Below are 12,284 nucleotides of genomic sequence, written 5' to 3' on the forward strand. Positions count from 1 at the left end.
TAAGGTTTTTTAATATTTTTGTATGGCAGATAACGACGACAGTTCGTCATGTCGTGCCACAACCGCAAAGTTCAAGCTCTGCGAGCAGCGCGACAAAGACAAGGGTTACGAGGTAGCTTTGTAATTTTGTGTGTTTATGCCAATTTTCAGGGTCTTGTATAGCTTGTTTTTATGGTTCGATTAGCTAGAAAAAATATATTTCATTTATTTATTGAAGTGTTTTTGTTAAAGTCTAAAATAAAATCGGGTATCGCCACCATTTGATTTGTTCCGCAAAAATACAGCCAACAATCTAAACATTTTTGACAACCTAAAAGTATAGTACTCCAAGTTCACCAAAAGCACTGGTATAAGTTTTAAAACTTTGCTGAAAGATTTTACGTCGTGCTTAATTTTTGTCGCCCAAAACCGCCCGAAAATCCATTAACTATTTCCTACATATAAACGCTGGCGTGTGTTACTGCGTTTCGCAGATACATTCACAAAACGGGACAACGGGAGCCGGAGGTTGAAACGGCGGAATATGACGGGAGATTGTCGCAAGAAGAACTGGCCAAGCTGGCAGAGGGGAGCCAACGAATCGAGGTAAGACAAAATGCGTCATCTTGCATGCTAAATTACTCCCAAACGGCCCGGATCATTTCTAAAACAGGACTGACTACGCAAGATTGCAACTTTAGACTGGCGAAAACATTGCCACAAGTAAACTTTTCTCACTTCTTTTGACCTCGCTTTCTTTATGCATAACCAGTACCAAGGTACACTGTAAATCATTACCTATATTATATAAAGTATGAAAGTATGTGTTCATAAATGACATATTCTAAAAACATACTATCTTGGGTCTATTAGATCGGGCCCAAAATATTTTCCATGCATTCCTATAATTTGCTTTTCGGTCTAATTTAACTTTCCTAGCACTTTATTGACATTTCCCTTGTATCGATAAAATGCAAGCGTCTATACTTTCACTGTCGCATGTCTGCCTTTATTCTCGCTCCTTTTCACATTTTCAACGCTTCACGCACTTCTTTTATTTCACAGTGCGCTTCGCCTCTTCAGGTAATATGCAACTCTATCTGGCTTGTTGATTCCTTGCTTTTTCTAATGACGCATGTTTGATATTACAATGCTTTGCCATTTGCTCACATTTATATTTTCAACCTGGGATGATTGCATGGATTTATTACCGACTTACAACGTTCTATTTAAATGTCTGAAAAACAAAACATTGTTAATTTCTAAAAAGTGGAATAAAAAAAATATAAATAAAATAAATACCAGTATCGCAAACAAAAAATAAAAAAGCAAATGTTAATTTATTTTCCTGTTTGCGTGGTAAAGTGGTTTGATATTCGAATACAAATATAGATACCCTTAAAAGCTGTAAAAGTAAAAAAATAACATAGGAAGATAACACAATATTAACTTCAGGTTAAGCGAGCCAAAAATGTTTTTGTGTAAGTCATATATTAAAAGTAACTCGCGTGAATGTTTCATAATTATTACCACGACAAATTTCCACTTTTCTCTGGTTAGTTGCTAAAAACCTGCGTGGTATTCGATAACTAAATCCTGTGGGAATTAATCAAACGGCTTACATATTTAACAATGACACGACAAAATACTCCTGGCTATAAACTCATCTGGGGAAACTTTGTGACGTTTGCAATAGAAATACAGGATCAAGGTTGTGTGAGATTTAGCGCCGCGTAAACCCGGAAATTGCGGTTGTTAACTGAGGTCACTGGCGAGTGGAAAATCCAAGGCGAGCCGGTGTTTTGTTTGCCGCGGTCAGTTATAATTGCAGAGTAGAGAACTTCGACAATGGCCGGGTTTCGAACAACATATTGGCAGCTGCGCACAATAGTTTGATCTTGACTAAAACTGAGAGCATGTTGAATTGTTGATATGTTTTGTTATAAGGATGAGGTGTACAAAATGTGCCTTTGTCGTTTTTGTGACATTTTAATGCAGTAAATAACCCATGATTGCTGAAAAAAACACAAGTATTTCTGTTTTGCGTAAATTTATTGACTGTCTCTTTGAGGTAATTCGGTAAATGATTTTGTTGCGTTTGTATATACTTTAGATTTTAGAACGATAAGGCCCGCATGATGAAATATCTTGTGCGACAAACATACAAAATGCCAACAGGGCATACTGCGTTTTACACTTATCTTCAATTAACATAGTAGGATGTAAAAAGTTATCGACGAGCAATATGAGTCAGTATGATTTGATTGCATGCAACACATCGCATGGCACTCGAACAGGTGCGAAATGTTGACGCTCGTGCAGCTTCCGATGTTCGTCCTATATACACAAAACTACCGCATAATAGAAACACACCTACATATTCCGCCTCAAGTATTTTCCCGATTTTCGTAGGTCATAACTAATTTATTATTTTGCGTTTAGGTGCAAGTGATCTCGTACAACACTTCCAGTAGCGGCTCGAGCATTCCGAGCGGTTACCAGCAGCAGACGCAAATAACCAGCACCGACGGGGGTTCCCCTGTGATGACGCAACAGCAGCAACAACAGTATCAGCAGCAAGAGGGGCAACCGGGCGGCAACTTCACGTCGTCTTACTCCGCCTACCCCCAGGAATACGTCAACACTGACGTCAGGAGTGACGTTTCACAGGACACGGCGGTCTATACCGACGTGCAGGAAGAAAAGGACGGGGATGTGGATGTAAGTTCAAAAGTGTTTTTTCTGTAATAGTAGTTTCAGTTGAATACAAGGGGTGACTTAATTAAAAGTCAAATTCGTGAACTCCGTCATAACATATTCCTCAAAGGATTGATAAGAAAAATGTGAAGTTTATGTAACTGTTTTACATATTTTTTCAACGATAGTAAACAACATCCCTCAAACTAAACATTTTAACATGTTTGACTGGACAATTTATTGTCAAACAAACCTATAGAAATAGGAGTTCAACTTAGCCATATAGACAGGAGGTGGCCTAGTACGGTTACTGTGTGCTCGGCAGCGCAAGTAAATTCGATTTCCCACAATTAAAAGCGTCCAAGATCCACGCGATTCATCATTCCAAAACGCGGCTCCCTTCTAGCTCATCGTGAAAACGCACAGCGGCGGCCCCACGCGCTATAAAGAGCAGTCCTTACACGTCTCTGTATTAGTGATGTCACCGCACCGAAAAACATTGTTTGCGGTTCGCGCAAAAGTTATGCCCGCTATTTTAGGCAGCGTCAGCGAGCGATTTCAACACATAGCTCCACACCTTCCCTTTGGTGAAACCGCAACTAGCGCTTTGAAGAATCGGGCCTCCCAAAGATTCGGGCCTTTTAATACCGATCTGTGCCACTGGTGATTATTAGGATCCTTTTAAAAAAACGGTACCGGCGATTATCGGGCATTGCTGGAGTGGCGTTCTTGCGCAAATATTCGTTTTCGGTTGTATTGGAACTGAAAATGGCCAAATATGGGGTCGTCCAATCGCGAGAAAAATCACTTGCAGATCAAACTGAGCGGGGCAGGTGCATAATTAATGTTGTTGTGATTGGCCTCTAAGCACCGTTGACATAATTCGTTTCTCTATGGTTGCATATCGTATGACAGGGGTGTAATGTCCGTCTTAACGAACGATATGAGTTCAAATAGCGAAATATCCAACTAAACAACTAATATTAAATTCTGTTTAAACGTATTTATGATAAAAGATAATTATTTCCCCGACGCTTTTCCAAACAAAGCTATGAACAATTTCCAAATTGATTACCTATTTTAATTTGCCATCGAATCGTATCGTGTATTGTTTTTATTTTAACCCGGTATTACTGTTTCGATATTTAAAGGGTAATGAAATTAATTAATAGTGACACAGGTTATGAGCAATTCCTCCCTTCCATTTTCCATACTATCGTAGTCTTTGAATTTGAACTCAAGACGTGTCAATTTATAAATAGTTATGGATAGCCCGAGTAACAGCAAATTAATTAGCGCTGACCCGCCCCAATTTCGTGACGCTTTCGCTACACCCCGCAAAGCCCGCCCAGGCACTGCGGCTACCTACCGCGATGACTTTTGCATAGCAACGCTATCGCTGGTCGACATATTTATTCTGTGGCCACCAGCTATATCCGCCTTTCCACGACAGAAGGATCGGCATACGTAGGAAGTCACAATTAAGTGCCGCAATCGAAATGATTTGGTGTGCTGTGTGCTTAATGATAGGGAAGGTGAAAGTCCGATTCCTGTCCAGCACCTTCGATTTGCTTATTGCGAGTTTGCGTTGTGACGATGCACTTTTGCGAGGCATTTCAATGCAAACCGCTTATTCTGGCGAGCCCAAGTGGTTGTGTCAGAATTAGGCTTTGATCGAAGGACTGATTTTTTTTCTCGCGAGTATTCGCGTTGCACTTTTTCTGCTTTTAAGCCACTGGCCGCCTTAAACGAACATCAATTATACGCATTTTGGAATCTTAAGTGTCGGTTGACAAAGTTGTTTAATTGCCAAACGAGGCAACGGCCGTAGATTACTGGATTTGCATTTCCTGGTCTTAAACTAATATGCCGAATATGTGGGCTGCTTGATTGGGAAAAGTTTTAAAGGATTTAAAAGTGATAAACAACATCCGATAAAAATATCCGCTTATTTAAAGTAACAATGCTATTTCTTTTTAGTTTTGTTTTGTTCGGCAAGAGACTATGTTTAAAGCATGTTACATCACTAATCCAATCCTAAATTTTCGATTGCGTTATTCTTGTGACGTTGCAGTGTACCCCAATGTCAAATTTTGTCAGTCGTTAATTTTGTTGGAGCTTATGTCAAATTTCGTCAGTCGTTTATTTTAATTAGAACATTTAACTGTTAATTTGTCTTTTTCAAAATGAAAAAACGCAAAACTTGTGTGGTCAAAACTTGCCGGGGGTCTTCACTAATGTGATGCAATGCCTCGTTTTAAAAAAAAGTATTTCGTTCTTTGAAAAGAAAATTTTGTTTATAAAGGAAAAATTTAACAAAGCGTTAATACCAACGGGAACATCTTTCAAAGCATCTGTTATCTTCGCTTGGTAATTGCGTAATTCGCCGCAATGATGTTGAAATGGCTGGTGTTTGTAAAAAGATGTTGACAAAGCCGAATTGAATGTCAAAGTTTCATAACAGCTCGTCCGGGTTCGGCTCGACATTTGTCCCAATTTTAGAATCTTTTGTTTGGCGAGTTTTTGTCGTAATGTCTTACCTAAAGTCCAAAGGTCGTTCTTGAAGGTTGTACGTTTGCACGCACACGGGTATTACACGATAACAAAATTTTAGGTAAACCTGTAACGTTCCAGTTATCATAAAATTGATTTACTTCTAATCAAACAAGAATATTCCTGATATTGTTGGAACAGGCGCTCAGACGATTCACTTTTGATTGATCAAACGTTTAATAACAGGTTACGACAATCACCAAGACTTACCGAACGACCACGACGGAACGAAGGTTGGAGACCACCTCGGGAATGAAAACGGTACTGCTCACCGAAGACGGGCAGCAGATTGAAAATCAAAGGCACCAGCAGCAGTAACTGCTTGCGATTGGCACGGCTACAAAGGCCGCCAAACCACGCTGGACACAACAACCTGGCCGCGGTTACTAATAGAAGCTCAAAACCAAGAGAGGTGCTACTTCTGCTGCTTTATTGGCGGCGTCAACCAAGAAACAAAGCAACTCTCGACTTGCATGCGCTTGGAGTGGTAAAAACAGGTCAATTAGCGCGCATCGCGCCTTCGCCTATTGCTATTATGTACTCATCGGGCAATCGCGCGCCAGGTTTCGGCTTTGAATCGTGGCGCGGGAAGGGTGATGCCTGTCTTCGTCCACTCTTCGCCACTTGATCAACCAGCACGACTAATAACGACAGCGATTTTCGCATCAACATAACAGCTTAAAATACGCCGCTGTCTGTGACTTGTTGTTGTGTCGTCACCTTTTCACGCAGAAACCAGGTGGGAGTTACCTCATGCTGGTGATAGTTTGATTGGCAGCCTGTCCGCAATTAAGTCAAGGGTTTCGCACGAGAAGAAACGTGCTTTCGCCATAAAGTTGGAAGATAACAGGATTTTACACCTCTTTCGCGTAATAAGTCCTTTTTTGTTGTTTTGCTTAAATCTAGGCGCCAAAAATATATATCCTTAACCGGAGAAATGCTGTTTTATTTTAAAAGCCGGTTTCCCTGACACTTTTGTACATTATTTTTATCCGACTTTTTCGCGTTTTGTTGCACCCACGCAAGTAGTAAACTTAACCACGTGTTTTAAGTGCTATGTGTTTTTAACCGTTTTCGAAAGGTGCTTTTTTTGTCAGTTACTGTTGTCTCCCGCGCGCACTTTCCGCTAATTAACAAATTTATTTTTGGTGCCCCGTGTTCCACCTGCCAAGTTTAAGGCTTGGTCGGCTATAAAAAACTTTTTATAAGTTGCTTGTTCTTGGTCAGGCCCACTAAAATATATATAACCTGGTGGTGGATTTTATTCGTGTTGTTTTTGTCGTTGTTGTACAAAATGGCATTTGCGGCGCACACTGCCTTCGTGGACTTTCCTTATAATTAAGCCAAACATTGCTTGTAATTAGGCCAAGACAACCCCGGTCGTAGCTGTATTTTTCGTCCAATATTCGCTTCCCTGTTTACAAATACCCAAAGTGCCACTTGAACTTGCTTCGAAAAGGTCACCAGTATACAATTCGATGTAAATATTGTTGCATGTGCAAGTTGTATTATTATTGCCTGAGCTATTTTGCGCCGTATTACTAAAAACTCGGATTTCGTGCAAACGATTTTCCAAATAAATGCTAATGGATTGTTTAGTCGGTGTACTTCAAAGGAACAAAGCTGTTGTTATATTGTATGTGGTACAATCGATCAGCTTGTTATTGCTTTGACCAGGGTATGGTGTTAATCGGGTTAATTCCGTTCAGAAGACAAGTACACAATACAGAAATGTGTATCTTGGGCGTGTTTCCGAATGGATCCTTTGACCGAATGACGGAAACCTGGGTTCATGCGAACAAAAACTTTTATAATTGTTCATCGAACAAAGCCTGTGTCAATACCTATCAGAAAGGAAAGTGATCAAACAGCATTTGGATCTGACTCAAATTGGCGATTTTTTATTTAATGGCAACATTCTATTAGTTTTTCTGAGATAGGATTTGGAATATTCAATCACACGTACTACCTTATAATACTTGTTGGCAAGCACACGAACCAAGGTGATCCTGCGCAAACATATAATTTTAGTGATACATATATTCGCAGAATGACATCTACAGGAACTTTACCGCGGATCCAAAGTAGAATAACGTGTACTTTAAATCTATAAGAGGCAAAAATTTCCCTTAGGTTATACAGTATTTTTCATGTAAAAACGTATATTGAGTTTTTGTGAATAAGGGAGTGGTAGATTATATCGAAGGGATATTTTACATCATTTGTAACTTCTTTGAATAGGGATTAAAATGCAACGATTTAGTTTAAACTGGAATATTGTGTGAAAACCAATTATTTACGAAGCATTCAGAAGTTACCCATGGGCTAAAATCAGTTTAATTACACGGATTGTTCTATAATTTTGCTTGAAGCAAGCCTTGTCACAGAAAAAGTTTTTACTGCAACAGGGATTTGTCTGCTTCAGCTGCAGTTAATTTGTTGTTACAACATCTATATAGTCTCCAAATTTAAACGTACTACAGATATTTAGTACAGCAATGCCAAGATATAACAATTGTTCTTCATTTGATAACATAAGTTCGTTGAATTCGTGTTTATTGTTTGCTAGAAAATAATAGAAATTTGAATATTACACACGTACAATACGTAAAAAGACAGAAAAGTTAACAACAAAACAAATTTGCACCAGTAAAGTTTGGTCAATTCTCAAGCATCATTATTCATAGATCCTAGTTTTGTTTAACCAAGGTTCGAAATTCATTGTCACATTGTATTTCCAATTGCTACTGTTCAATTCACATGCGTATTACTCCAAACATGTTGCATTTTTTGCTGAAAGTGCGGCGAGAGTGGGACATCAAACCGAGCAAATATTTTGTGCGAGCAAACTTACTGACGTGCGCGCGAATAACACACGGAAACAAAACAATGAAAGCGAACATTCGACAGAAGTACAGAAACGCTATTAAGGACGACACAGTGACGTGGAATGGCGCGTGCTCAACAATAGAAGGCGGAATTCATGGCATGAATTGAACAGAAATAACGCATTTTCGCGCAGCAATGGTGTAAGTGACTCGCGCTTAATTGCCAGGCACGAACTGGGCGCTTACATTGTCATGATCAAACATTTACGAGCATTCGGACCAAGGAAAGTCGCAAAAAATGTCACGTTGAATCAATAAGGCATTTTCTTAAGGAAATCAACTTATGTGAGATATAATGCACAAAAACTCCAGTATTGCCTTTAGGAGCGCTTTGAAAGTGTTTAAACATGCTAAACGGCAGTTGTAATCAATTGGGAAGTAAGCAGTTGCTTCCGTCTTTGCGCAGTGTATCGTAATGCTTCTTGTCGACATATAACGTTAGAACGTTACACGTAAAACTCAACGCAGCCGTTTTCCTCGCACGATTTTGCGGCACCGCACTCAGTTCTGTAGTCGACGCTCTCCGGGTGTGATGTGTGCTGGCCGCTGTAGCAATGACCTGTCAAGAACAAAGCAAACAGCTTATTATTTAGCTTCTGCAGTTCACATCTTTATTAAAAGAGGAACTACCTGTGTCGGGCCTAAAAAGGCAACGCCGAAGCGTTCGCCTTGATTAAAAAATATATTTCGCTCGCGCTGCCGCCCGTAATTAAAAACCATGCTGCAAGTGCCGTGGTTGAGAAAAGTCTAAGCCTGTTATTTTCTGCCTCGAAGAACCAGCAATTGATAAGATGGATTACGGGTTGCATCGCGGCCGCCTGGGCGAATGCGATTTTTTTCACACATTCAAATCGCAACCAAACAAAGTTATTGAGCTGGATTAAAATCGTGGTCCTTCGGATTTTAATTGCACGTCAGACGGAAGTTTCAGATTTCGAAAAAAAAATATCGCTTTGTTCTATAGTTCAGGCCGGTTGATGGATTATGGTGGATGACTATGCAAGTTGTTGACAGCCCGCTGTGAGCGAACTTCGCTTCCTTTCGTGCAAAGTAAACCGCGCGTTTTTGTTGTTGTTTCTATCCAGACTTTGACCTGGTTCCCCCCTTTTCGACGGAAGTTGAGCGCCATTAGCGCAGGAACGTTCAGCGGCCAACCAGCAATTTCCGTCTCCCTAAGCCTGACGCCAAGCGGTTATGGCACGGGCCCGCCCGCCAACATTTAACCCGCGATCCGGCAATTAATGCGGGGGCGCAGACGAAGCGCGGCCCGACACAGTTGCGCATTTACCGGTCAGAAAACGCCGTTACTGGTACGCAACGGGCTGCGGCCCCGGAAAATGGGAGGACATTAGGCGAATTCTTTTCCCTTTTTATAACTGGGCGCGCGCAGGTCGCCGACCGCCGGGTGCGATCTACAAATATTTTCCTGCCATTAACACCTTGTCGCTTGAACCGGTTTTGGACGGACGCCTTAAGGTTGCGTTTGATCGGAGTGCGAAGTGATAGCAATTAAGTTTGCGCTGGCGGCGCGTGGCTCTGTAATCAACGCCGCCAAGACACATGTCAAACCAGAGCGCCGAATCAGACTTGCAATTTTGCAATGGCCGGTTTCGATTGCGCTAAAAACAATTCCGCGTCGGCATAAACGCGTCTAATTGGGCAGTCGAAAGCCCGTAAACTCATTTCGAGGTTAACTTAGTGGCTAATTATCTACGAAACAGGCAAACAGGTTTCAAAGATTAAGGCGTTTAAAGAAAAATAACATATTTTTCCAAATGCAGATCTTTACGACCGACCTGCGCCAAACCGAATAATTATTCAACACCAAAGAGTATAGCATCTGTATTCTTACCTGTTAAAAGGGCGTTGGTCGATTCCTCGTAGAAGTCCATTTTGAGCAGTCGAAAGCCGGTGCTACAACATTGGCACTGGAAGTTGGCACCTTCGTCGTCTTGGCTAACCTTGTACACCATCGACTCGGGGTGCGGCAGGTAGCATCGTCCACGCTCGCTTGGGTTGTAGCTCTAAAAAGATAACCGCATTTGTAAGAGCGTCGGGCCAATACCAAGGAACTTTTCGCGTTCGTCATTCGTGTGGCTTTATTGGGTTTGCGAAATTAAAACAATAAAACAAAGCCTTCCCTGTTTGCACCCAAAACCGTTATGCAGCTGGTGAAGGTTCAGTTTATTATGTGTTTAAAACGTTATGTTTAAACATGAGGCCTTTTATGTGAAGGCAGCATGAGTTATAGTCTGCGCGACCAAACCCCAGCCAGCTATTATTTTGAAACAAAGTTTTGGGTATATACACTAACCCTGGCCTTTTCTGTTAGTAAGTGTAACAAGCGGCTAAATTTTAAGCTAACTATTGTATTTACACGCAACACAACCTCTTGTATATCGTTTTCACCAAAGAAAAGGTAACTTAGTTTTGCATAAAGAAGCCCTGCTGGAAATGTTTGTAATGGTAACAACCCGGGGGATGCTACGAGATCGCTTATCGCCTAGAGAAGCTTTACGCACCAATTCGGTCGCTTTGCATGAAATCGAGTTAAAACAAAGAAACCGCAACGGACCACCAACCTTATGACAGCGGACGCAGTGTGACATCGTTTGCTTCGCAACACTAGCAGGAATCAGAGTGGAGAGCGCTCGAATGCATTTCGGGTCTTTCGATTCAAGTTTATCCTTCAGCATGCGTTTGAGGTCCTTGGCACTGCAGCCGTCCAGAAACTGGTCGAGGCGGACGGCGTCGTTGGTCAGAGACTCGACCTTGGGCGTTGGGCTGACGGATGAGTTTGTTTCGGCTGTGGAGAGCGACTCGGTTTCGCTGCGATCATTGACGCTGAGCGAGCTGAGATCTCCAATGACCCGCGAGCTTTTGGTTGACCGAGATGGTTTCGGAAAAAACTGAGGCTCTTCGACCCTCAGGGGACTTGGCTTTACGTAATGGGTGTGAAAGCCCGCGTGCTCGCCCAGAAAGAGTTCATCCGCCAAAGGATCGACAGGAGGAATATCAAACTGGTCTGCGCCGGTGACGTAGTCGGATACAGCCGGGCCCTTTACGGGTGTGAAGATGTTGGAGCTGCTGATGTCGGAAAGGTCGCTACCGCTTGTCAGGCGCTGCTTTCGGGGAATCACCGGGGTGAATGCCGACTTACGGGATCCATCGCTCGAGACCAGAGGCGATGGGGTCTTATGCTCGGATGGGTAAACTGCCGGAACCCGGATGGGGCTGACCTGGGAGCTGTGTGAGTGAAACTTGGTCGGGCTTCCGAAGGTGAAGCTCGCCGAGTCTTCAAGCGGCGTGTCAGGGGTCATCTGGATGCGGGGAACTTGAAGAGTCCTGGGCTTCTTCAGGATGCCTCTCTTGGCGGAGGCGGACGACTCCGTTTCGCTCACATCCGCGTCCGACTGGGAGGTCTTCCGCCACTTGGCATTCTCGTAGTCGGACTTATTAATGTTGCTGGAGAGGTGCAGCGGGTCGTAGTAGGACTGACGCCCGTAACTGTCACCGACATAGTAGTAAGAGTTGGAAGACTCTTCGCCGTACTTCAACACGGGAGAAGTAGGAGACGGCGTCATGGACACAGTCGAAGGCGCGAAGGTCTCGGTGTAGCCTTGCGTCTGCTGGGCGTAGCCCCTCTGCTGGTGAATCGCCTCGTCATAGCTCGAAACACTCGAGGACGCGCCCTTCCTTTGCTTGAACTGCTGTCGCTTGTTGGCGGCATCCGGCGTGCTTGCGTAAATCTGGAACGCCTTGTCCGATGTCATACTCTTGAGCGGCGAGTTGGCGCCGTCGTCGCTGGACGCAGTGGTCGAGTAGCCGCTTTCGCACACGTCGTTGTTGAAGGTGACCTTGCGTTGCTCGAGTGACGTCTGGCTGCTGTGCCAGCGGGGCTGCTTTCCGTTCTGCGAGGATTGCTGGCTGATCAGGTGGTTAATCATTACTTGACGGTCTCGCAAATTGCCGTGCATCACTATACTGATATTGGCCTGTTGAAAAAAACGTTAATACCGGAGATTAAATATTGCCACCAAGTAATTACGCGGTTGGAACCGCAAGGTAAGGTTTAATTATGATATCATTTTGTGTGGGTGCGGTCTTACTTCTTCACCTTACTGTAAACTCATGTATTATAATACTATATCCTCCGAACTAAGTCGG

General features: G+C 42.7%; 2 protein-coding genes across 4 annotated transcripts in view; one reads left to right on the top strand and one right to left on the bottom strand.

The window, feature by feature from the left end:
* Positions 1-6,812, top strand: part of LOC146133255 (uncharacterized) — an 85,200-nt gene extending 78,388 nt beyond the window's left edge. For all 3 annotated transcript variants that reach the window (XM_083396766.1, XM_083396768.1, XM_083396767.1), the window contains 4 exons: positions 30-112; positions 474-585; positions 2,422-2,700; positions 5,416-6,812. In XM_083396766.1, the coding sequence (XP_083252892.1) occupies positions 30-112; positions 474-585; positions 2,422-2,700; positions 5,416-5,547 (606 nt within the window). In that variant the 3' untranslated portion in view covers positions 5,548-6,812. The remainder of the gene's footprint in view (positions 1-29; positions 113-473; positions 586-2,421; positions 2,701-5,415) is intronic.
* A 1,093-nt stretch (positions 6,813-7,905) lies between these two features.
* On the bottom strand, positions 7,906-12,064 carry LOC146133256 (uncharacterized). Its single transcript, XM_083397700.1, has 3 exons — positions 10,700-12,064; positions 9,970-10,141; positions 7,906-8,676 (listed from the first exon to the last, which is right to left on the bottom strand). Exons 1-3 carry the CDS (start codon positions 12,062-12,064, stop codon positions 8,564-8,566), a joined length of 1,650 nt encoding a protein of 549 aa, XP_083253826.1. The 3' UTR covers positions 7,906-8,563.
* Between the last annotated feature and the right edge of the window lie 220 nt (positions 12,065-12,284).

This window comes from Ascidiella aspersa, chromosome 9 (assembly GCF_963924565.1).
Source record: "Ascidiella aspersa chromosome 9, kaAscAspe10.2, whole genome shotgun sequence".
Lineage (NCBI taxonomy): Eukaryota > Metazoa > Chordata > Ascidiacea > Phlebobranchia > Ascidiidae > Ascidiella > Ascidiella aspersa.

Coding starts and splice junctions, on each gene's coding strand:
- LOC146133256 (XM_083397700.1), bottom strand. CDS start 12,064: ATGATTAACCACCTGATCAGCCAGCAATCCTCGCAGAACGGAAAGCAG. Junction 10,142..10,699: donor ACTGCGTCCGCTGTCATAAG/GTTGGTGGTCCG, acceptor TTATCTTTTTAG/AGCTACAACCCAAGCGAGCG. Junction 8,677..9,969: donor GACCAACGCCCTTTTAACAG/GTAAGAATACAG, acceptor TGTTCTTGACAG/GTCATTGCTACAGCGGCCAG.